The 25168-nt window shown below is 42.7% G+C and overlaps 2 protein-coding genes across 14 annotated transcripts in view; one reads left to right on the top strand and one right to left on the bottom strand.

The window, feature by feature from the left end:
• Window positions 1-8373, bottom strand: part of LOC111243364 (uncharacterized) — a 40268-nt gene extending 31895 nt beyond the window's left edge. Inside the window, exons 1-3 of one of the 5 annotated variants that reach the window (XR_015329423.1) lie at window positions 7242-7382; window positions 5238-5365; window positions 3307-3665 (exon numbers count right to left, since the gene is read on the bottom strand). Coding sequence is in view for 1 of the 5 variants with exons in the window: in XM_086991647.1 (XP_086847773.1) it covers window positions 5238-5365; window positions 8101-8201 (229 nt within the window). In the remaining 4 variants the exon portion in view is untranslated. Of the gene's footprint in view, window positions 1-3306; window positions 3666-5237; window positions 5366-6088; window positions 6494-6777; window positions 6919-7241; window positions 7383-8100 lie in introns of those variants that run through there. The other 4 variants (XR_002670445.2, XR_015329419.1, XR_015329421.1 and 1 more) reach the window with 4 other exon arrangements.
• Window positions 1-25168, top strand: part of dtn (transmembrane protein 132C dtn) — a 97201-nt gene that overhangs the window by 26054 nt on the left and 45979 nt on the right. For 5 of the 9 annotated variants that reach the window (XR_015329374.1, XR_015329364.1, XM_086991584.1 and 2 more), the window contains one exon: window positions 1439-1488. The exons of 1 other annotated variant lie outside the window; for it this stretch is intronic. The gene's annotated coding sequence lies outside the window, so the exon portion shown is untranslated. Of the gene's footprint in view, window positions 1-1438; window positions 1489-6872; window positions 7098-7266; window positions 7375-11910; window positions 13529-24342; window positions 25034-25168 lie in introns of those variants that run through there. 3 more of the 9 variants (XR_015329376.1, XR_015329377.1, XM_022788783.2) reach the window with 3 other exon arrangements.

The following is a 25168-nucleotide window of genomic DNA, read 5'->3' as shown; positions in this document are numbered from 1 at the left end:
TTACATAGTGGTTCTGTGCAGAAGTAAAGTTTAACGGGTTTATTACTGATTTTACTGACGGAAGCTTTGATCAAATAAAACATAATATTGGACTATACTGATACCTTCGGTAGTTTCGAATGGTTTTAACAACAGTCAAACTGAGATGTGTTGAGTCATAATGAATAAATCTCTAAAAAGGAACGAATAAATTTCTAGACAGGAGAGCATCTCCTGAAACCGATCACAACGCCTACTGCTTAATTCTAATTATAGTTATATACCCGCACGGCTTAACAGCGCAAAAGCTGTTTGCCCAAACTGCTCCGCAGCAAATGAAATATCTCTCTTTTTCCTTCCTCTCTCCTTGCATCTGGAAAAGTTCTTCCTATTAACTTCCCTGTGCTAGAGCACCGTTAGCGAGCTGTTTGCTACCGCTTCGCTGGACAGATCCAAGTCTTACGATTTGTGCTTTTTTCGTTTGGTACTACCGTTCGGCATTCTATCAAACGGCTGGCTCTCAGCGAAACGAAGCGTATCTGCGCTAGGATTGGAATCTAAACCATATTGTGGTGTAGGTGCGCGGTCCTGCTTTTTGCGTGGCCTTAGTTTGTTGCCATTCCGTGTCGCCGGCGGTTTGAAAATTGTTTAATATCTTTGCACCCCCTTTTTCCCGCAACTATTTCCCATTTCTGCTTTCGTCCTTCGCCTTATCGTCGTCTCCGCAGCAGACAATCCTAGCCGGTCCTAAAACTCGCATAAAACATCCTCGATTCCACTGGGAAACAAAAACAGGAAAGGCGAAGTTCCCTCCGCCTCGCGGTCTGTGCTAGGCTTTCCGTTCGCACTAAATTGTCTATTCGGGACCTGACAGGGAAGGTTAGCTAGATAAACGCCGCCTTAGCTGGTCCATATTAAGGTCGTAAAGAACGAAAAAAAACCAAGTGAGAAAGAAATTTATCTTCGACACACAGACACACACATGCGTGAAGATGAAAAAATGTATTTGATATGGCAGGAGCTCCGCTTTCGCAACGGGCGCAATGGGCGCGCTGTTGCTATAAGCTGGTTAGAGATGGCCGCCTCGTTAGAACCATCAGAGAGTAACGAGGACCAATCAGCAAACGAATGTGTGTGAAGGTGAAAATTCGGGCAAACAGTTAGTCGAAATGATCATGAAGAAGAAGCCACCCTTTTCTGCATCGCCTTGACTGAAAATGCTACAGGATGCTCCTTGAAATCGTTATGTTTTTTTTGTTTGAGATTAGCGGTAATTTACGATAAGTTTCGGTTCTGAAATCAGGTCGTGATTTAAGTTTCCACAGAAGTTTTTGTTCGATTAAAGTAACATTGATACTAAGTTACGGTTAGTCACGATGATGTTTGTGTCGTTCCTCTCTAATGCAAAAATATCTGTTTTTAGAATACAATAAGAAAGCAAAAAACAACTCTATTTCAGAAACTTGGACTGGGAATTATCGCAGGCTGTAACTTACGTGCACATTTGAGGTAAGTGGACTAATTAGTACAAGTTTAGATATAGCATAACTACAAACTAACTAAAAGTGGGTACTGAAGATAAATTGTTTTGCGCTAAACTCTTAGTTGATTCAGGGCCAAAAGATTATCAGTATCACAATAAGCAGAAAGACAACTTGAGCTGAAGTTTAGTTAAAGCAAATCTTCGATATCGATCATATTTATGAACAGAGTTAACAAAGCTTTATGGCTAGGCATGTTTCTTATAGACTTACACCATAGAATGATGATCAAAAAATCATCGCTTTTAGACGACGTTATTTAAATGAATGAAAAGAGGGTACGCTGTTTATAGTTATCGGTCTTCTCGATATATCGCGTTTGGTTTCCTCTATGTTGCCCTATTGGGTTCTCAGTAAGAGTTCTCAGAACTCTTCTTTCTTTTTTGTCATTTTGCTCCTCCTTTATATCATTAGTGATAATAATAACAACAATGATAACTAAGAGAGTTAGATATATGTAAAGTAATCCGTCAATTGGATCGAAGAATTGAGGAACTACTTATTGATACGCTGAGCTTATGTTTATATTATAACGCCTGCTGTATGGGTAGGTAATATGTTTATTTTAAAATATTACTATATCATTTTATGTACTTTATTTATGCGTCTTTGTAAATAAGCTATGATGAAAAATTATTCCTTTTGTATAGAAGGCTCATAAGGGACCTAATAATGTTAACTGTTAAGGCTCTTTCGGTAAAAAACAAATCTGTTCCAATGTTGCCCTCGATCTTCCTAGAAAGATTTCTGATTATACTTAGCCATGTATCCTAGGATCTAGAGCATAGGCGACCATGTCTGTATGTGTAATATTAACCCCAAGGATTATGTGGTTTAATTCGAGGTCCCAGAAGCATAATGTGCTACGTGCATGGAGAACTCTTCGATGTTCAGTGGTCCTATCTTTTCCTGGTCATGTCGGTTAGCCACTCTGCTTTCGTGGTCGAAAAATAATCACTGCATCTAATGTGTAGCTTATGTTAATCCTTCAATTGAAGTTAACGAGATAGGGCGGTGAGACGGAAACTTTCTCCAGGTCGTACCGTTTGCTATTTTTTTCCACTTGTCAAAGAGATTAGCCTGGAACATCTGTTGAGCCTTGAAAAAGGGCTCAGGTGAGCGTCCTTCTAACGAACGAATTACCGTGCGGTAAATTCGTTGTTAGCATGGCAAAACAGGCTAATTGACCTGTTGACCCAGAATAACAGGGCCAGTTCGACGATTAACTCGGCGACGCGCGTACGTTTTACTGGCGTTATATTGATCTTTAGAAAAAAGGTTACGTTCGCCACATACAGAAAGACGGGATACCTTATAATCGTCGAGAGCATTCGTTTTATAAGAACAGCCAGAATATATAATCTTTGGCCAGCTGACAACCCTAATAATTAAACTGCCGAAACATGCCTGGGAAAATGGTCGTTCGTCCATATAACCATAATGTGATATCTTGTTTTCTTTAAAAAACGAAAACACCAACAATTAGATAGTTGGCCGGTTAGGGGTTATGCGAGAAGTTATCGTTTGACCTTCGTCGGGGCTGAGTGGTTACCGCTTTGGCGAGACCATTTTTTAACCGCAAACGGAAAATGCACCTCGTCAGAGTAAACTGTTTGTTTCTCTCTATCATTTTATTATACTATTATATTATTACTAGTAGTATTCTCTCTATGTTATTAGAACTCTCTGGCTATAGAAAAAATACAGTAGAATCACATGCTCGCCATGTTTTACGGAATGCAATCGAATACCTATTAGACATTACGAAAGATTATATGGAACTCGCCATAAATATAGAGGAGGATCATTGCTACAATTATGATTGATACTGTAATTTTTTCACTGCTACTAATATGTTGTCAAGCTGAAATCCAGCATTGGGCCTAAAGGATAGCACGATTGCTTTGCAAAACTTTGCCATTGTCTGGCAGACGTCGGCCAACTATTATTCGTACTTAATTTAGGTTAATACAACAATCATTAAATGATTGTTGCCTTTTGTCTGATCTGACCGTTTCGGTAAAGGGTTAGAGGTAGGTGTTGGTTGAATGGCTGATAGGTCGTCTTATTAACAGGGTCGGTGAAGGCGTACCGGTCATCGATACAAAAGCCTCAGCTGTCATCTTCTGGCGATATATCAAGAATCTGCAGGGTACACAGATGATTACCGGAAAAGGAAAAAATCAAATTGATCAAAAACATCTTGCCCTGGATTAGAGGCCAGCCAACGCTGCGCACACAATTCTCCAACCGCTCGCCTTATCAAGCTGCTCTCAGCGTCACGAGCTTCAATTCTTCTATAAAAACCACATCGTGTAGCTCGACGACTTACGCTGAACTTCCCCTTATTTAATACTGTGGTATCCATAGAGATGTAGATTAATATCGGTTTTCGAGAAACGACAGCAAGGCGCTCAACATAAGGCTAATAATAGAAAATATAACGTAATAAAAAAACGTGGCGAAGGGCAGAAGCAAAACACTTTTACTTAAATGTAAGCGGGAATATAGAGGATCATGTTAAGTTAGTTTGTTCTCTTACCGCTGGATTCGTCGGAGCCAGCAGAACTGATAGGGTCACACTTGAATTTAAGTATGACCCTGTAAAACTTTATAGGGTTGAGGCCTAAAGCATCAGTGTAGTTAAAGCTAGTGAAGCTAAATCCTGTGGCTACTGAAACCTACTGGAAATCGGTCACCGTTCATACATTCTGACCAAATCGTCTACTAATACAACACTTCACTTCCTATAATGATCCATTGCAATAGCAAACGGAGAGGTTGCGAACCGCAACGCTTCCAGAATCCGCCCGTGTAGTTTCTTTTCTTTGTTGAAAGATACAGATGATGAGGTAGGCTAGGAAAAACCATTTCACGCGAGTAGTACTTGGGAAAGCGCAGGGCTTTACGAGACAGCTGTCCAGCCGCTACCTCTATGGGTGTCTGTCTAACGTGGCTATGGCAAGTACCGCTCGGCCGTTCGGCGTCTGTTGCGAAATGACGAATTACATGACGGAAGTGTGTGCCATTTATAACGTTGCCTGTGTGATTTGCTTGGTAGGCTCTACGGATTCGAATAATAATAATTCAAAGAAACTAGTTACGGCAGGAGAGTTCATAGCGATAATTTTAAATTTCGTATGCAACGACAGATGCGGCGGCGCTTTTAGTCATTCAAGGTGAAACAACCACAATGTTAACCATGAAACTTTAACTGGTCGCGAACAGCTTTAAGCCACCAATGAACATGGAGAAAGCTATCGCAGACAGCCTGAACGGTACTCCGAAAACGAATCCGTGTTCGAAGGCGCAGTCAAGCAGCATCTATGCCTCATGTAGCGTATTTTACCTACCTAGATATTTCCTCGCGAGTATGCGTCCTTCGGCAAACGTTAGACATTGAAAATGCGCGATAATGGCAGGATTTTATAGAGGATTTACTGCTTGTGGGATTTATACCGCCCGAGTCAGATTCTATTCAAAAAGGGTTCTACGCGCGTATACGAAAGTTGCCTCATACGTTCGTATCCCTATAATACCACAAGCAGAACTGTCCTGCTTTGAATGTTTCGGTTTGCTCACTGGGGAAGAACTGTTGAGTGCTTCGGGGGACTCTTGGCAGCAACTGTTTGATCAACATCGACAAAGGCGGAAACTGTGACGTACGAAGGCCCGCCCACATCTACCGCGGTATACATTTGTATCGCTCTTACTTACTGATGTTTGCGGAAAATCTCATTGAGTGAGACTGGCGTGGAATGTATCGCACACGATGTAATTGGCGAACGGGCAAACAAATCCAAAGCAGTGGGAAGAGGGCAATTGCACGCACGTATTGAAAACATCTGAAAGGTCATCGAACGTACGCTTTTTAATTAATTCTGTTAGATCAAATTGAGTAAATCATAGTATATCGGCTTAGTGCGTACGGCAGGTGACATTGCTGGAGATCGAAATTCGTTTTTGCAGGTAATTGTTAAATAGTAAATAAGTTCTTGTTCGAATCTGGGATCTTTGAAATCGTTTTAATCGTCAGATTAGATTGCGTTGTCCTTCAGCGACAAAACGACGCCTTACGTCGTGGTTTTTCTTATGCGTTCCCATATCTTCCATATTCAAACACTAAAAAAGTAAACATAGCAGTACCAGTGGTAATTAACCAAGTCACCACTTCGAGTCTAGCTCCAGCTTGCGCAAATGTCACGACAGATGGTGTAGCCGTAATGTGGCCGCTTACCACTAACGCGAAACCAATTCTACGCGGCAAACTGCTAAAACATACACGTATATTTGAGGGTAAGTTGCTTATATCCAGGTAGCTAAATTACTAGCTGAAGTAACAGCTTAGCAGTTAAACTCTACTGGTATGTAGTAAAAAAGTCAATTCGCAGATATACTCTAAAATCTTATAATCGAGACTTTCTCTACACTGTCACCTCCGCATAGTCTGGCCCGTACTTGGAGGTTCGCTCAGTATATCATGACACTGTTCATTGAAGCGAAAAACACTTTACCTCCAAAAAAAGCAAACTGAATTACTTGAAATTGAGTTTATAATTTGTTCAGACCTGATAAAATTCTAGGGGAGCACCTTTCTAGCTTCGGTTGACAGTCTCTGCGATATGGTACAGGGGTCTGACAAAATGTCAGTACTCTAAGATTATTCCATCTTGAAAGCCGTCCGGCGTAACAGAAGAATTACTACCCCTTAGAAAAGAACCTGCCAAGTTGGATATTGAGCTTTCAGTTCTGTACATTTGTTTTGTCGAATAGAAGATAAGCCGCTATAGAATTAGACATGATTTGAAATCGATAATTTTTCAGGACTTTGTTTTGGCGACTTTCGGTCATTACGAACCATGCACGTCTCTCACTGTCAGACAGACTGCGCAACGGCTACGAGCAACAATAAATAAACAAAACAGCAGACAAAAATAGTGATAATAACAATAGTTTCCGTTCCAAATAGCTGAAAGTTCGCTTGGGCTAGAATTCTATGGAGCGTTATACTCAAGAAAATATTGTATTATTGTTGGGATCTAGTAGATGCTTTCACAAATGGCAAATTCACTCTTCTGCATAATTCAGTGAGTTGTAAGCACGAAATAATGAGTGAGTCGGCCGGCATTCTTTTGCCTCTTCCATAGAATTAGGTTACTCTGTCGGCCTTTTTCTGCACCAATTCAGCATACAGACCCGTCTGTCGACATTAATACTCTATGGCCTGACTAGCAGACGAAAAAGAAAAGCAGCTCACCCGTGGCGGGCGACTGTGTCATCTACGTGCCCTCATCGACGTAATCATTATCTTTTTATCTGAATATTCAATTTGATTACTCTCGCCCTTTTCAGCGCCTTACTACGAAAGCCTTTGGTACAATGCCAGCTGATGAAGACGGTTTGAGAAAGATTACTTTTGCGACAATCCGTTGGCAGTTCCAGTTGCCCTTAACCTCCGTTAAGGTCTCTAACCTCCGTTTCCACAACTCGATTGCGCCTGCTGGCAGTGGACGTTACAAGATTAGGACCGTAACCGCTGCATCGGCGATACACTACAGCACCCAGCAGCGACTAGAGGTAACACTCTCGCTACCATACGAAAAGGGCGATTGGGTACGGGGCTTTAAGCCAACACATCAGAGAGTATTCGCTTCGATATCTATGTATATCTATATCGTGTAGAGTCAAAAAGCTAGGGTCGGACGAGAGCGAACGGTGTACCATTTTGAAAATGCCCGCCTTTCAGTTTGCTCGCTTGGATGTAGTGTGCTCTGCTTCGGGAAGATGCTGAACGACGTGCACTGTACGTGTGTGTGGTGGGGCCCAGGTCTCTACGCGACCCAATCACCTGTGAACAGCGGGAATAGGGTTTTGCCCAAATCTACATGGCTAGGGTACTGATACGAGATCGGTTGCTATGAAACTTCTCCGAGAAAGGGTTAGTGGCGACCCATGCAGAGGCTGACGAACGGCTTCTTCTTTTTTTTATGCAGTTACCGCTGATCACCGTCTGATTACTCTGTCGTGGCCCCAAAACGATCCAGTTCAGGTTAAGCTAAAAGGGCTGTTCCAAGATCGAAGGGTAGCACAAGATTGTCGACATTCCTCTTTTCGCTGTTGTTGGTTTTGTAGCTACTCTTGACGCCCACTAGACAATGCTACCCGTTTCCAGGGCAAGCAATGCTCTATTTTCTGAGCCTCTTTCTCAACTAGTCGTCCACACCTTCGTTGTTCGCTCTCTGCTGCGCCTGTTCTGCGAACGCTCGGATAGAACAGCGAAGAGTTTCGGGCTTAAAGAAAACAAGTTACTACTGCTGACACTAATAACAATGAAGGTGACAGCTTTGCGAGGTGGTGCGGACAGCTTTGGAGGCGGGAATCAAATATAAGCCTGGATCTGTCGACTTGAGCTAAGTGCATATCGGTTCGTCTGAAGGACTCCTTTTTAAATCAGACACAATTTTTTATCTTCGTCTATCAATACGCAGTGTTTCGTTATAACGGAGATGCGTTCGGTTTTCTATCCTCTCGTTTGTAATTTCCTCTGCTACCTTCTCCTTCGTTAGGCTCTGAAACTGACTTGTCTATGTTTAGAGTGGCCTGTGTAGCTGTTGGGTAGTTCCCCGAACACCTAGGTGTTTCCGCGGGAGTCGAATTTCCTTTGTGGCCAGGGCTAGGCATCAGACAAAAAGTTTAGGTTTGACAACAGAGTCCTGAAAAGCAGAGACGAAATGGGAAATGACACGTATCGTGAATGTTAGGTTCTGTATGGCAATTTCTGCACTTCTCCGAACATGATGACTGATTGTGTCACTGACTACTGCGATGTTATCAACGGCCTAAGTATTTCTTGCTGTTACCTAATCCGCGCAAGTTTAGCTCAGCATGACGGCTTACGTTGGGTAATGTTTTACTATGAAGAAAGAATGAATGGTTGAAACAATTCAAGCATTCAATGAAATTTATCACTATGAACTACCACAACGAAGAATACGCTGGAGTCGGGTCCTGCAGTTGCTGTATTAAGAATAACCGGTCGCCATATATCTGGCTAGCAAATGCGGTTAATCGGATTAGAGATGGTTACCAATAGGGTCCTTTTTTAAATTGATTTAGCTTGTCCGCTTGTTGATATTTGTAATAGATTCAATTAGTGAGATCTATATAATCGGAGCCATTCTTTCCCAATTGAAACCTTGTTTTGAAGTTTTCGAAATGTATTTTGTTTTCGATATATCGTAAACATAAGATTCTTTGGGTGACCTTACGTGAGGTTGCACGGAACGCTAGAGAGCGGAATTCAGATTTTCCTATATAACCTAAAATATTTCAACCAGTCACGTTGGAAAGAAGTTTATTCTTTCAACATCTTAAACGACAGAGTATTTATTTGTTTTAACCTGTGTAGTTATATTTTTCGCAGGTTTTAAAATACTGATAGGCATTACCTAGGTAGAAGCTTTAAATGTGCGGGAAAGTAAGCTGGAGTCAAGGGTCTTTTTCGGCCCAACGGGCCACAGATTGGAAACACTCCTAAGAAATTAGTCTATTCAATAAATAACTGTACAACAACTAGCACTACTCATCGATAGAAGTCTTCATGTGGAAAAAGATATTCATCAGAATGCCATTATTAGTACAATCACCTCTCTGTTGGGAAAATTGGACGAAGGTCGTGGTCATGAGAGATGAACCAGAAGGTGTATAACGGTACGGAAGTTCCACAAGGAACAAGAAGAATGCTCTTTTCAAACAACTTAAAAAATGGCGTTGTCACATTTCGACGATACAGAGTAGGATTACTTTTTCGTTTGTTGCCTTTATAGATAGAAAGAAAAATAAGGGAAAATGCATCAATCAAAGACGATAGCTCCATGTAGCGATTCCAAGTTAGGTCATTTGAGAAAAGAAGGATCAAGTAGCAATACTCTAAATAACTCAGCGGGGCTAATTAGTAGTGCTAATCGATAAACTGATGCCCGTCCCCAAAATATCTTTTGAGGGGTCCTTAGTCATAAGGGTACGCATTAGAGTGGGTAGTTCTAATACAACATGTGATGCGTTTGAAGCCCCTATCAGTGCTTATTTCACCGATAGAGGAAAAAAGATAACGTATGCGAAAACGGTTAACTTGCTGAATCTTAAGGCTCTCAATAATCGTAACTCGTCCTAGAGTATATGAAAGCGAAAATTACTCTACGATACCACATCCCTGCTCCCTTTATGCTTTAATGTTTAATAAAATCTAAAGGAAATACATGCACATATCCGGTTACGGCAGTAGCAGTTTCTCCTCTGTTAAAGACCTGCTCTAGCCAAACGATAGTTACTGAAATATTCAAGTTGCTAATGATCCGCAGCAGCGGTAAATGCTGACGGTGATAATTTTTACGAATAGCCAATGGCTGTGCAATGTGTGCGTGGTACAACAAGCTAACTTCATGCATGAATGACCGTGCAGTGGCTTGTTTCCCTTCTAGTCTTTTCTAGGCGTGCCGGAAACTTGCAAGCGATTCCCACCAATTGGCAACAACTGAAATGAGCTGTAGAAATCGATCAGACGTTCCAACCTACGAATAATAAATTATAACGCTAAAACAGTTGCTCCTGTTCCGACGTAATGTTGCACTGATAAAACGCACAATTTCTTTTATATTCTTTTCATAACAATAAATAGCGTTGAGCGATTGAGTGTATAGAACGTATATACACGTCTAGACAAAAACACCTAACTATGCATAACAACAACATCTCGATATTGCACTCTATAGTATAATATGATTTCTATGCCGATGTACCACGTTTGTCCCGTATCCTGTACGTGTAAACACGTGGCGGAACTGAAATCGGTCCTACACGATACAAAAATTCGAAAGGAATCGCTTATAGATGGCTTATAATAGATTACCGAATTTCCACCTGAATTTGTAGACTTCGTTGGCGTTGTTGTTATCGTTAAAAGGTTTTCCTGACCCGGAAAGTCCCTGATTCAATAGGAACGAAAAAGGAAGCCTAGGCGCGCTTGTATTTGATATGAGAACTTCCGATGCGTCACGGAGATTATGTTGACTTTACGTCGCATCTATCGTTACCTGTTCGTGGATTCTTGCGCGCTTGATTCATTCTTCAATGATCTCTGTAGCTGACGATTAGTTTAATCAGAAGGGTGTTCAGCAAACACTTTCAATGACCCCGAAATTGATGAAAAAGGATAGCCAGCTGAAGCACTGCCTAGACGCTTAAGTACTCGACAAAACTCTCGAGTCATTTGTATTTTATGTAAACAGAAGCTGCTATATAGTGCCGCGCTCCTTCCGCAATGTACAGAAAGTCAAAATGACTATTTCGCTCCGTAAGGTATAAAATGCAAGTGGAACATGAGAATTAAGACCCACAGCCAATTCCGTAAGCCTCGCTACAGGAGACCTTGCTACGCTTTATCTGGAAACGCTTTAATAAATTTCGCCATCTTTCCTTCAGTCTATGATATGTTCCCTCACCGTGAGTGTCGTGATCCTCTCGAAAATGTTTCTTGCGTTCGTCACACACCGGTTTTTTCGTAGTTCTTTCAATAATCAATGTACTTAGTCTTCACATTTGTTCACCCCCCTCGACGCTATGTCGTAGTCACCTTTGGCCTCCATGGTGATTATACTACGGCGTATCCACTTGTCTCTTTAGATCGCGCTGGGTGCCTATGGCGTGTTTTCGAAATGCGGAGTATTTAGCTCCCATTTGTATTATATGTTCTATGCAGAATAAAATTTTACATTTAACAACACGCTGCAATGGGAAGCGCCGCTGCAGTCGCGTCCGCCAGGTGCTACTAGCCTTCATAGCCCGCGTCGTGTTTCATGTTCAATAGCGACACGATGTAGCATGCAACACGCAAAAGACGGATATGCGAAAAGTAGAGAAAGACACTGATAAAGCCTTATGGACAACACTTTTGGCAGATGGCCGCAATCTTTGTTACCTCCCCATAGTCCATGCTGTACCATACATAGCATATGTTTATCTATCGATATTGTTTCACTGCGTACGATAGCAGTAATAGTAGTAATTCTGATAATAGCAGATAGCTAACTAAGTATATAAATAGATATCTTGGTATGTGAGCGTAACTCTTCACCTAAGATTGATCTGAAAGCAATGGGCTAGTTACTCATCTTAAACTATAGTAATAGGAGAGTAAACGCGTCGTTCTGGCAGGCCGTATTTTTACTGTATAGCCTTAAAACATTGATTCGAGGCATCCGCAATACTGCTATTCACAATGGTAGACTAAGTTAAACACTTAGTTTTGGCGTTATGTTGACATTCATACGTATACAGGTTGAAATAAAGTCATGTGCTCTTCCGTAAACAAGTATCGTAAACGAAATTTCAGGTGCAGTATGCGTCAGGGCTGTTACTGAAGGATCCTCTGGTTCGTTTGGTCCCGCCAGAGCTTAAATCAGCTGTAGGCCAGCGTCTGTACGGCATGTCCTGTTAGGGTGAGCCAGGCGGCAACGTGTACGTCTTGCAAACGTACCTCATTATCAGACGGATGACAGGACGACGGAATTCGACGCACGCGAATGCATACATTTCATTAGACAAACAATAATCGATAAGCGATCGACAGTGAGTCCTTCAAGGCCCGCATAAGCATTGCTCTGTGGGCGCGGTCCAGCGAAAAGTGCTCAGAACGAGTCTCATAATCGATCAATTTTTTCTACGTTCCATGTTGATGCATGCACAGATGTGCGCGCTAATTATCTCAACCCTCTGTCATTACCGGGTATCCCCAGGAATTGTTCATACAATTGTGTGTACAAATGATGTTCGAAGACTCTCATCGCTGGCAACGTTACTTTTGCTGCCGCTAACATTTCGTGAGCCGCCTGCGGGATCAAGGCCCAACGGGATTATTTTTTAGACGGGTACAAGCATTAATTAGCATGAAAACAACTTTGTCATCTTTATTACGGCCGCCCATCAAATGACTGTGCCCAATCGTCTGGACTCGTTAAATCTACCAGACATGTACGCTGTTTCCAACAATTAATACTCGTGCGAGTTGTATGTCAACGTTCATTACGTTGCCATTATGTAGTCATTTAGTGAGACCCTCTGTGAATTTAGCCTTTAATTTTTTCAAGCGCTCCCATGCATTTATTTGCTACAAAATGGCGCAGTCCTTAGACCAAATTTTTTTGCAGTAACGTAAAGCTTTGGTTCACAGAAGCGTAATTTAGTAGAACCGTTGCCACCGTAATGTTGATACCTAATCAGTTGCGAAGATTTTAGCGACGCCAGATTCCACAGGATACTTGCTCTTTTTTCGCTCTTAGCTTCAGTTGATATCCTAGACATTTCCTGTTGCCGGGCTATTAGGTTTTGTCTTGAACCGAAACAGATGCGAGATGAACGTACGCAACAAGTCATTTCCTCTGGTACCCCATGTCCTTTTCGTATGATGCGTTGGTCGCAATTAACATCATGCATATACGTATGTACAGACTTACGTAGCCTGTAAAAGTCATACCGTTACTATAACGTATTGAAGCTTGAAACTAATTTATAGATTGACTTTATAGATAGCAAAATGTAACAAACCATATTTTCGAATTATAATATAGTTAGGAATTATAATACTGTTAACTCCTATATTATTTATATTTTATATATTTATATTATATAACACTATACTCTAATATGGTCATGTTTATATATGGTACGGAATGAACAATTGCGTCTCGATGACCGCAGGTAATCACAGACATAATGGTGTGCAATCCGTTCCGTAAAGTTTGTTGGTTAACAACCAGCCGGTTCATTGAAGTTGAGTCGATAACTGGGCTGTTGACTTAAATATGCATTGCTCGTGGTAACTTCGAATGGCCAAGAGAGTTAACTGAATACTTATATTATTCAAGGCAAGTTGTCGTATAGTAAGTGACCTCTTGCACTCGTGCTACAGTGTTAATAACAATATAAAGTTACAGCAACATAATAAGACCTGTTATTACCAGATTTTTTATTGCGCATTCTTGCATTATGCCTTCCGATACAGCCAAACATAGAAGCAGGAATATATCGAGGTTCAGCAAAGATACTATTCTATTCGTTGTCAGATGGACTAAAATTTTATCTATTTATTGGCGTATATATGATCTGCATTCCTACGTATCATATATGTAGATATATATAGATATATATACACACCTCTTTTGTTGTACTAACAGCAACTGATAAAAGGTGGCTTACAATCAGGCTATCATCGTCTTTCAAGATATCCCCAATAGGGCTAGATGGTATCCTCGGATCGACACGCCTCAGACATTAGACTTGCTAGACAGACAATCTGAAGCTTTTGGCATTGCAATTGTCGGCAACACCTGCCTCGCTCGTGACATCAACGTCATCATCAGTCTGCTAAGGAGCTACGTATGAGCCTATGCCCGAAAATTAATGAAGTAGCTCACATTGCCGCTGATTTAGTTTGCCCGAACGACACATCAGAGAATCAGTACCAGTCGATGTTAATAAAGCTGTTTGGATTTTCCTTAAACGACCTTCGTCCGTCTCAATGTAGCACTTATCCAAGAACACTGAATATGTTTGCACAAAGAGTCACCATCGAAAAACTGCCGGATTTTATGTAACTTTACCTTATGATCGTCGAATTGTTGGATAGACGAATACTATCAGTCGGAAACGAGTTGGAACTGGACGGCGATACATTAATGCTAATATCAATGTGGCAAAAAAATTTACAATAAGGGAAATTAATTATGGGGAAAGAAAATACATGTTTACTATTATGAATAATTATATGCGCCTCATCGACGTTCACATACATAAGGTATATATAGAATGATCAAAACTACTTGAATTTTCCCCACGCTTGCAAAGATCTAACGTAGACAATAAACCTATGACAAAATCGTGATAAGAATCAAATGGCTAAGATAAGTTACCTGATGACGTCTGATAATCACATCATACAAACGGACTCGCGCTTTTAACTTTTTCACTCTGGATAAGGCACGTAAGATCCTTGACTGACACTACAATCGAGATGTATTCTAATTTACTTCGATTGTTTAAAAGAGAGATATTAATGGTAAATCTAATATGCGTTGCATAAAAACGGCCTAGAGCCCGCGATATCACCCTAAAAAAAAAAATAACACAATAGCAGTTTTCGATTATTGCATCGCACTCGAAGACACGTTTGTTTGATAAAGCACGATAAAATGTTCACCTGCGGCCTGTCAATCAGCAAACCCTTATATCATTCGAATTGACCAAAATGACATTACCTATTATAGAGTATATACTTAGAAAAGCACCGTATTTCCCCCTCATCGGATTGTGTCTGTGAATGAAATCTAATGATTTGTTTCCAGTCCACAGAACTGGAACAATTTATAATGCCCGCCATTACTTTGATTAGAAATCCAGACTCCATGGACGGCCGCGGGAATATTTGTAATTTATATCATACGTAGGACTCACTAGTTTCCAATGCGGAATTACTCGCCTAATAACAGAGGTCTAATCCTAATTTCGGATTAAGTAAGGAAAGCAATTTGACTGTTTTTTGGGTCGAATGAACACTGAGCAGAACGGATCAGAACTTGTAGGCTATTTTGTGACTCTTACAATTGCGATTCGTCTCGTGGGTACATCTTGCGGAACTTCTTCCCTCTCCAATGTCCTGCCTTCACTCAACTGTTGACGCAAGTTGACTTTTTACGCTATTCAGGCGATGCTGATGCATGCCAGGATTAGGGGATAGCATGCTAAGACTAAGCGCACCCATGTCTCTGCCATTCTAGGGCCCTTTTTTAATTTAACTTTGTTCAGTAACTTAGAAGTTATTATTCACCTGGGCGTGACTGATATAACGGTGCCGAACAGAGTAATATCGATTTATCTAATTATGATTTTTTTAAATTTTTTTATTTAATTTAAAATAATTAATAATGACATCGTTTTCGAATAAGTTAATGATTCCTGAGGCTTATCTTAACTCTCAAAGAATACGAGTATTGAAATGATAATTAAACCCCTTTTGAAACCCCGTTGTAGCGCTAGCTTATTTTCATGTCTGGGGATCACTTCGACTACGCATAGCTTTTCTTGCCATAATAGCTGTACGTGTACGATATGCCAAACATGTCAAAGAATCGTTTTTCTGACTATTAAAAGTTGTATGTTTTTTTTTTCTATCAGACTGTGCAGACTTTTCTGTCAGCGCAATTTCATTGTCGCCACCTAAAGTTCTGAACGCCAAGAGAAGAGTTATCATTTACAGGAAGTAAATCGATCTCGCTCTCATTAGCAGAGGAGCAAAATGCTATAACTGTACGTCAAACGGTGCCTCACGTGCGTATTATATACGGTGAATAGAAGCCAGCGGTGAATAGAAGATGAAGTCTATATTGCCTAAGCCGAGAGGCCGTTGTCAGCCAGTCAAGGTACTGACCTATTTCACAGGAATCAATTTTACCGAAAACAAACCTTATGCCTTCCCCATCTCTGATCGCGATTTGATCCCTTATTCTCTTAAATGATCATGACTTGATACAAAGTGACAACTCACTATTACCGAAGCCTCCCCGGGGCTTCCAGCGATTTATTCGGTCAAGGCCAGAAACTCGACCCGAAATTGCGGCTAGCTCCTGATTATCAATGGTGCGACGCCCCTACCGATGATGTTAGCCGATTCATGGACGGATGTTTCCGGAATTGCTGATTGCCGCCCGCTCCTAATGTAGGCTATTCCACAATATCAAATGTGTCCCTGAAAGGATCCTTCGATCGACGTCAATGTCAGTGATAAGAAAATAATTCGAAAGCCATCAATTGAACCAAGCAGCTGAATTCGTCAGGTGTTCTAGAACAAATTCGTTGAAGGACAAAGGACTATTCTAGGCCAAGAGAGGTTAGGTAGATGTTTCGACTGCTGCTAGACACTGAGAATGCCTGTAACAATTGCTGTTTCCCGAACGACAATGCTTTTGCGGAACCCTCTTCCTGCTAGCTTGGTTTAGTGGAAGAACACATTGAAAGGCGTTAATGCATTCAACGTCGTCCTAATCCAACTTTTCCAATCGTTACATTTAGTAGATTTTGGGGGTAGCCTCGGACTTGAAAAATATTTCAAATTTTACGTTCAGTTTTGCATTTAAGTATTGCTCCGCTCGCTTGGCCCATTCCAGAACGAAACGATATCTACGAGCAAGTTTCAAACTTAAGTCACCATTTAAATGACAGATCACATCATAAATGGCCCCGTCCATTGTTATGCTAGACACAGAATATTCGACAAGTCCTACGTACGTGGGGCTACTCTGAGTGACAACGAGTTTCGAATTAAGGGCACTACAAAACAACCTCCCATAGTATTTGCTTCTACCAAGAAGAACGCTTACAGTATTCGCTGGCGGTACTCAATTCAACAGTGTTACCCGCCAGCCTGTCTTATACACCTTAGAAATCTGCCAACCGACCCTGTGGTAATCACTAAAACCGTGCAAAAATCATAGCCCTGTACGAACCTTGCAGGTCCTGAGGAACATATGGAATGGACTGACGTAACGAATATATATATATAACAGAGGGTGGATAAGGTGAGGGTAGAAGGATAGGTTCATGAAAACAAATAACACGTTGACGCCAGCCTACGCCAAATAGGAACACTACGCAGGAAAACATCTGTGCCAGATAGCTGTTTGCGGGACACCCGTTTTGATTATCGTCAGGAACTGATAAAGCAGCGTTTGCTAGGTGGTTAGGTGATGGGTTGTGTAGTTGCTGCAGTGTTAATAAGTTTAAATATAATTGATGTACGACGTCCCTGTGTGATTCAACTAACACAAGTGATAATAGACTGAACCCCTAGCAGCAGAAACAATCGAAATCCACGTAACATTGTAGTGCTTTTATGTTATTTAACTCAATTGTACGGCAAAATTCGGTGATCCAAAATAAGCGCGTACGTGACGCAGTTTCGTAGTGACGGAAGGCCAAATTCATAATAACACACCCGTCAAGCATTCCAATACAATTGAATCGCCGGAATTATGCTACCATTAACGCCAGGAGTATTGGCACCATGGAAAAAGTTCAACGAAAATAGCACGATAAATACTAGTCTATTCGTACGACTGAAGATTAGCTAGAGATTATAATAAATCCAGATTTATATTGTAAATTCAAAAAGGTTCCCTTACATATGTGAACCGCAAGCACAGCGTGGCTAAATATTTTCAAATGTTAGTTCAGAGCTAAGCCATTACTAGAACATCAGATAAATATATATGTATATATTACTTTACCCTTGCAATATCTATGGTAACAGTAAATCCTTTACACACGGAGTCTATTTTTACATATAAATTGTCTCATGAATTGCTACACCTTTTCCGGATAAATTCGCCTCACAGATGATTGACACGGAGCACCTACTGAACGTAAATCAGATACAACCCTGCCGGTCTCTGCTATCTATTTATTTACTCAATGAATCTGTTTCTCTTTCTCTGTTTGCCCGGCGCTTGCGTCAAGCCGAAATGCCATGCAGTTGATCAACCTAGAGATGTATATATTACGTGGGTCGGGGGTTAGTTTTCAAGTGGGCCGCAAAGCGATGTAACGGCGCGCACTTCGTTATTGCTGGATCTCCCGAAGTGCGCGTTTCCTGAAGTACAGCTTCCGAGATAAATTCAACTGGTTTCTAGTGGGTTCGAGCTGTAGCTGCCGAAGTTTTCTCCTATAATGCCTTTTTCTGTGCCTCGAATCATTGCTGCATGGCAGCCTAACCATTACAAACTACGACGCATGGTAAAGTGCACCCTGTATCGCGTTCATCCACACAACGGAGGCTTCGCTACGCGCACGCGTAAGATTAATGAAAACTCGCTCAGCACTGACTCTTGCATTTGCGAGATTCTCCAAAGCATCACGGCTACCTTCTGCAAAACTACCAACGGTTGCTGCTTGGATAAATGCACCGTAAATTTAAAGGGCAAATACAGATGTATGGAGAGAAAGACAGCCTGAGAATGGTAATGCTATTGCTGGCATCGTCGTTATTACCTTTGTTGTTACTGGCAAGCAGCCGAGCTTTCAAAACGTGACGTTTGGTGCGCGGTTGAACTGAACGACAGTTCCTCATGGGGACAGATCGAAGCTTGGGCCAATTTACCGCCTGGCGGTTATCGAGAGCTCTTGTTTGGTGCGACAGATTAAGCCGAACTGGTTTAGGAAGGACAAACAGGAGGTTGACTTGGAAGATCGCACTCCTCCTTCGAACTACACTCCAACCTCCTACCTCTTGCTAGCTCCGATACTAGTGGAAACAACTCGGTGGATTTCATTGATTGCTCCGTGGAGACCTTTGGGGCGCTGGTGGCGCATGGCTTGGAGTATCAGAATCTATTCGAGGCGCCCCGCGACGTTTCTAGACCGCTTCACTTCCTCATTTCTCTCTGCCATACATTTGCTTTTCACCAGCTGACATCCACTTTTACCTAACGCTATTTCTTCCATACGAGCCTATAAAGCTACGTGGTTTCAAGAGATTGGAAGCCAGGAAGCAGCAGTAATAACAGCAGGTGGTGCTTCGATAAGAACCGCGTCAACGTCGTCAGGGTACCAGAGCATTAGCAACCAGTGAAGGAAAATTACGTTTGTTTATCCACTGGTTTTTCCGTTTTTGCAAACAAAGCTAAAGGAACCATATTTGATTGAGTTCACCCCCATCATTCTGTTCCAGTTAACTTACCATGCGATCGGTGTTAACATTGCCCACTACTGGGGGAGCTGCGCTAATATTACATTGAAAAGACGGTGAGTTAGCAGAAAAAGCTTGCAACTTTTTACGCGAACAAGGACCGTATCGCGTGCAAAAAAACATGCTTTCCGCCGTCTGGTGATGAAGTCTTATCTGTGAAATGGAGCAATGAGACCAAAGGACAGTGGAATATAGTTTTGCGCTCGAGTACCTGCACAGCTCTAGGAAATCCGATTCTAGGGGCTGTATAGCAAGCGGTCAAGTTTCTCCTCATAATTATCAAAACTAATATGTTAATGGAATACTCCGCGGGAACAGTGGCTTTTCGAACACTGTTAATTAACGGCTTAGGTGGCACCACTAATTGCTGCAGCTGAAGGATTAATGTCCCAGAGAAGTTATGAATATATAAGAATTGTTGAAATGATAAAAAAAACAATAATTAAGGGCTGACCCTAACTCTATAGGGGGAAGACAAATAGTGCAGAAAAACTGAAGATCGCTACAGAGTGAGCCGTCTGAAAGGAATTGCTCTCTGCTCCTCTAGAACTTTCCATTCTAGACCTTAGCCCATCAAGTTGAAGGAGATGAATGGACTAGGTCAATGGCTGACCATCAATGACACCCATTTTATGGTGGCGTTGTTGATGGCTTGCCTCAGCATTCCGTCTGAAAATGCGAATGAAATCGTACCCCACATGTAGAAAAGATTGCTAAGGAAAATTAAAGACAGCAGTCAATGGTTACTATCTCATGACTTCACAGCATTTAGGACCGTCCAAAGAACATAGCTATACGACTCGAATAACGCACGCAACTAGAATTTACGTACGTCGCCGTCTTACCTTCAATTTTTAATAACGTTTATCATGTAGCCTGGCTTGGGCTGCTATTCAAAATCTAATGCGGGCACGGGGTTAAGTTTAGAAGTGTTTAGTGTAAGAGTCACAAACTCGCCAAACGTCAACTACCCGCAAAACCCATTCGTTATTTGTTCGACGGTGCTAACATACTGCTATGCGAACGTAATAGCTATAATACAACAGTGAAGATTGTTCAGCTCAAGTCAATTCTTGTTGAGCTGATGATCCACTTTCTCAGCATATATTTACTCCCGATTGCTCCTGCTTTCGAAACAACGGCTGTAACACACCTAGACTATCATAATGGCGTTGGATTGGTTAGAGAGAAGCTAATAGTTTCTCTACCACCCTCGTTTAGATACTCTTGACCAAAACGTGTCCCAATTCGTGATCGACCCATTCTCTCCCACCTCCGCGACACCGTATAGCGTCGCCCAACAGGGGCAAAAAAACGACAAAACTGGAAGTTGTGTGTGTGTGTGTGTGTGTTAGTGCCTATCTAATATGACGCTCTATTCGTTTTTCTCTTTGTCTCGTTGTGTCTATTGGCGTCGCTCCTTTACTGGTCTTTTATGAGTACTCAATGGAGAGTGCAGATATGAATGTGACTTTACTGCGCAGAAGCACTTGTCACTGTAGTAACAATACCGAAGAGGCATACGGCGGTACCATGTCAATGTTTGCTCGTCTGGCGACACTGAGTCTGTTCTGAGACAAGTTCACACACTCGTTAGTACAAACAGAATAAACTGAAAGAGTCTCCGCCACAGAATCCAATTCCTTTTTGCTAACGGTGTTGTTACCTACCGAGATACTCTATACTTCGTCCCATTTTACTCGGAAGTGCGCTTTGTTACTGGGTTTATCATCTCGGACAGATGCAACGGGATGATGCCGAGCAGATTTTCAAGCCACCGGTCACATGCTGTTAGCGATTCCTGAGCGAGGTTGGGCATATGGCATTTAGTTGTTGGTGCGATTAAACCAGTCGTGTTTACGATACGAATATTAAACTGATGAATGAAGGGGAGTTTACCCAGATGTGGGAGGTTACGACGGACGAGGTCGGCTACGAACATTTTGAAAGGCACTTACAGATCAGAAGTCAAACACGTCAGAAAGTCAGCACTGTAATACATGGCATTTGAGATGTAACTAACAACACTGATCTTAAGAATTTCGAAATACCAGATATTGTTCTCAATAAAGCCGAAGCGATAGGTAACTTTGAACTAGCGTAAATTATTCTCAGAGTACGGCATGTTGTTTCTCCTGCGCTATTATTTAGTCGGAAACTGAGCAGTACGTAATAACTCCACACAACCGACCCGTTTTAATTATTTTAGCGTTCGTTTATTTACTCGCCTCGAAAAATCTCTCAGATTTTCGAATTTGGAGACTTAGCCATTTGCTTGATTGGTTTCGTTTGGACGTTGGCACCAGCGGTAGTTCCCCTATTTGTTTTTCATACCTTCCGCTGCGGCTGTTTCTTCGCCGCTAGTGCTGTGGTCCATTTCATATTGCTACTGTCCACCCGCGCTTATACACGTCGCCGCGGCGCGAAGCGAAAGTCCGGCTCCTCCTCTGTTTCTATCCGCTTGTCTCTGCTTCCCCTATTTCAGCTTTGTCGGCGCCCCCCCACCTCAAGTCCGTAGCCGGCCTCAGACTCCCTTAGTAGCTGCTACTGAAGGCAGTCTCCTCGCCACTTACTAATGTCTTTCCTGCAAGCGACCCGCCGCCGAGGTCACCACCGCAAGTTGACAAGCGTCGGCCTCGCCTTGTTTCGACTGTTGCAGCAACTATGCTCGACAGCGGCAAAAACGACGGAGTTAGTGAGGCCTGCATGAGCTTGCCATACCCCCACAAATCGAATCACCTACGCGTATTAGAGCTCTTTATGATTTTGTAGTGAGCGCTTATGCCCAAGCCGATGGTGACCTTGGGGCTCTGCTTCCAAAAGCGGACAGAAAATAGGGAAAAATTTAAGAAATGCATGACAAGTTGATCCGGACTGCGAATACGAGTTGCTCGGTTGCCCTTGCACCAAGGCCAAAAGTATCTGCTCTACTCTTGCGGATCTACTTTGACGATCACTGCTGTTTTCGGAAGTAACATATAAACGAAGCTGCAGTGCTCGAAACTGTCTGGGGTTCCGGTAGGTAGCGCTTGATGCTATGCCGGCCAGCTCCTGTCTTGCTTCGTTAGACTCTGGTCATCGTTTTTTATGTTTAAAAGTCGATTCGAGTTATTTCGCAGATAAAGCGGTCGAATGTAAAACTGTTCAGCGGCTATAATCCAGCCGCGAATGAGAGTCAGGTCGTAGGGGTACGGCTGACCTCGCCCAGGTCTCTATCGACTGCTAACTTATGAGAGTCTTCGTTTAGTTTGACGAACTGCTGTACTGTGAACAAACTGCGAAGCCAATCGGTACCAAACGCTCTGGCCTAGCATTAGAAGGCGCTAGTTTAATTAAATATATAGGTAAGTAGCTGGCAATTTAGGCCAGTGCTGGGCCATCCCCTTTCGTCTCTTCGTGGCGACCGTCGAAATGTGTCTGGCGCGGCGCTGGTAAGTCAACGCCGTGACTGAGTATTTGGCGGCGTCGGTCAATAGAAGTGTCGATCGAAGTCTATGTGAATCTGTCTTTTGGTGGAAGAGCACAACGCAGTAACGAGTCGATATGATGGCGGAACGATTGGTAGCTAAGCGTGTGTGGAAGGACTGGTAGAAATAAGTCGGCATTTTCGGTGATGGCATTAGTGATTGTTGAGTAAATACTTCGTGATGACGATAAAGACGACAGGGAATAGCTGACGCGTAGAAAGCAGTATATACAATTTGAGTGTGCTTATTTAGAGAATGGATTTTACGGCCGTAAAGTTCACTTCGAAAAAGCGTAGCAGCAACAGTCACAATACAGGCCACAGTAACATTAGTCGGAACCAGATACACGTACAGCAGCAAACCACAGCTTTAGCACAAATAATACAAAAAGAGTGTGGGCACAGACGCTTTATATTTGCATTATTTAATACAACCTATAGATACTTCCTAACCGACCGCTGCCACTGATGGTATGCTGGCTGGGGCTCGGTCATACGCTAACGAGATCGATGGATATACGTCGTCAAAACGCTGCTACCGGTTTTGGCTGCGAGCTACACGTATAGATGCTAGGTTATTAATAGAATCACCCAACTATCTAGAGTTGTTGTGTCGTGTACCAATACTGCCACTATTGGACGGGCTGTGTGATGCGCGCGTAAAGAACTGAAGTTTCTTAAGTTTCTCGAGAGTTAGTTCCTGCGTACGGGTGGTTTAACCAAAAATGGTTTCAATCGAAATAGAGCTAATTTTAATCAAAAGGTCATTGTTCGATTGTTCTGCTAAAACTTAAATATCGAGATAATAAAGAAATCAAAGATACACGCCGACATAAACGAAGGGACGACCCGTGTGCCAGTAAATGACAGGCGGCCTTCTCTCAAACGAAAGTGCGAATTGCCGGGACACTCTTTTTCTTTCCCATCGTTTCATAGCAGCGACAAGTACTAGCCTAAAATAAGATAAAGAGCAGAACGATGAATGAGGTTCTAAAAAGGACCTTCTAATGAGGCTTTGACGTACAACTTCGATCGAGTCCTGCCAAAACTATCTCAACGAAAATGGGCTACTGAATAGGAGACATATTTAGAAATCAATGACAAGATTACCGGTACTAAAAAGAACTCATCGCTGCCAGACAGCTCTCAAAGTTGATGATATTTGAATAGATCCGAAATTCGTATGCGTTGCCTAGCCCAGTTGTGAGTTGCAAACGGCGGTTGTAAACGAACGCAAAAGCCCGCGTTTACCAACCGGAGTTGAAAAACTCCACGAGTGTCTGATTGTGTCCGCACCATAGCTCCAAATGTATTCTCGGATGAACGTACGGCGAGAGAGTGAGCGCGAAAAAGAGAAGAGGATTCCTACGCAAGTCGTATCTAACTACTTCGTGGTTTTTGACTCTGTCGGCTACGCGGTGTTGCTGGGCACCGTCTCAAGCTGCGGTCTGCGAACTCGCCGGTGGTCACAGAGCGGACTCCGGCGCAAACCCTCCCTCAGACAAGCCCTCACCCTACTCCGCTGGTTAAAGAGCTGCTGCTACTAAACCCTACTGGCGCTCCGGCTGCTGGTGCTGCAATGAACAGAAGATCTGCCTGTGAGTACATGTCTCTGTGCGAGCGAATACAATGCTGCGCTCCTACCCAAATCTCCGGTAGCAGTGCTGCTGTGACTGTGTAATAAGCTCTAGCTGCCGTGAGGGTGTGCGGTTGTGTGAGAGGCAGCGGCAGTTGCTGCAGACCTCCGCCATCGCTAGGGGTTAGCATTTCAGAGAGCACTGAGCGAACAGGAACCTTCTACCCAAGCAGGAAGACCGGCTGAGTGCCATGAAAGAACGCAGTGCGTTGAGTGTGAGCTGCGGGCGAATTGGCAGATAGCAGCACCGTCAGCGGTAGCGACTAAAGCAGCGACAACGAGCCAACGGCAGCTAATGAAGAGAGCCAATATGGCCACACTGTGATCTCTCTTTCGGAGAGCATCGCTAGCGCAGCAGCAGCAGCAGCTAAATTTGTGCCGCGGCTCGCTGTCGAAGGGTCCTTCCTTCACAATATAGTCTTGAGTAGGCCGTTCCACGGGTGATCCGCTAATTCGGGTTGAGTGAACGGGCGCTTGGTGCCTGTCCTTGGCGACAAACCCAGTTCGTGGTGGGCGACTAGCGGTTAGGTGGTCGTGCTTGCTGGTTTTGGGTCGGGGATCGAGCACGACTCGTACCGTGTACTACCGCAGAGGGACTGCGCTGTGGAGACGGCGGCAACGTACGTTCCGGAACCACCTTTCGGCCCGTAATAATCGAAACTTTAACGGTGTCTGGGACAGTCTCTAGGTTGCTTATTATTCGTAAACCTTACTAAGCTTATAATCGTGCTGGTGGTTTGTGTGTGTTATTACAG

Source organism: Varroa destructor, unplaced genomic scaffold (assembly GCF_002443255.2).
Source record: "Varroa destructor unplaced genomic scaffold, Vdes_3.0 BEIS01000001.1, whole genome shotgun sequence".
In the NCBI taxonomy this organism is placed as follows: domain Eukaryota; kingdom Metazoa; phylum Arthropoda; class Arachnida; order Mesostigmata; family Varroidae; genus Varroa; species Varroa destructor.
The sequence above is the reverse complement of the archived record's forward strand: the minus strand, read 5'-3'. Positions and strand labels throughout refer to the sequence as shown.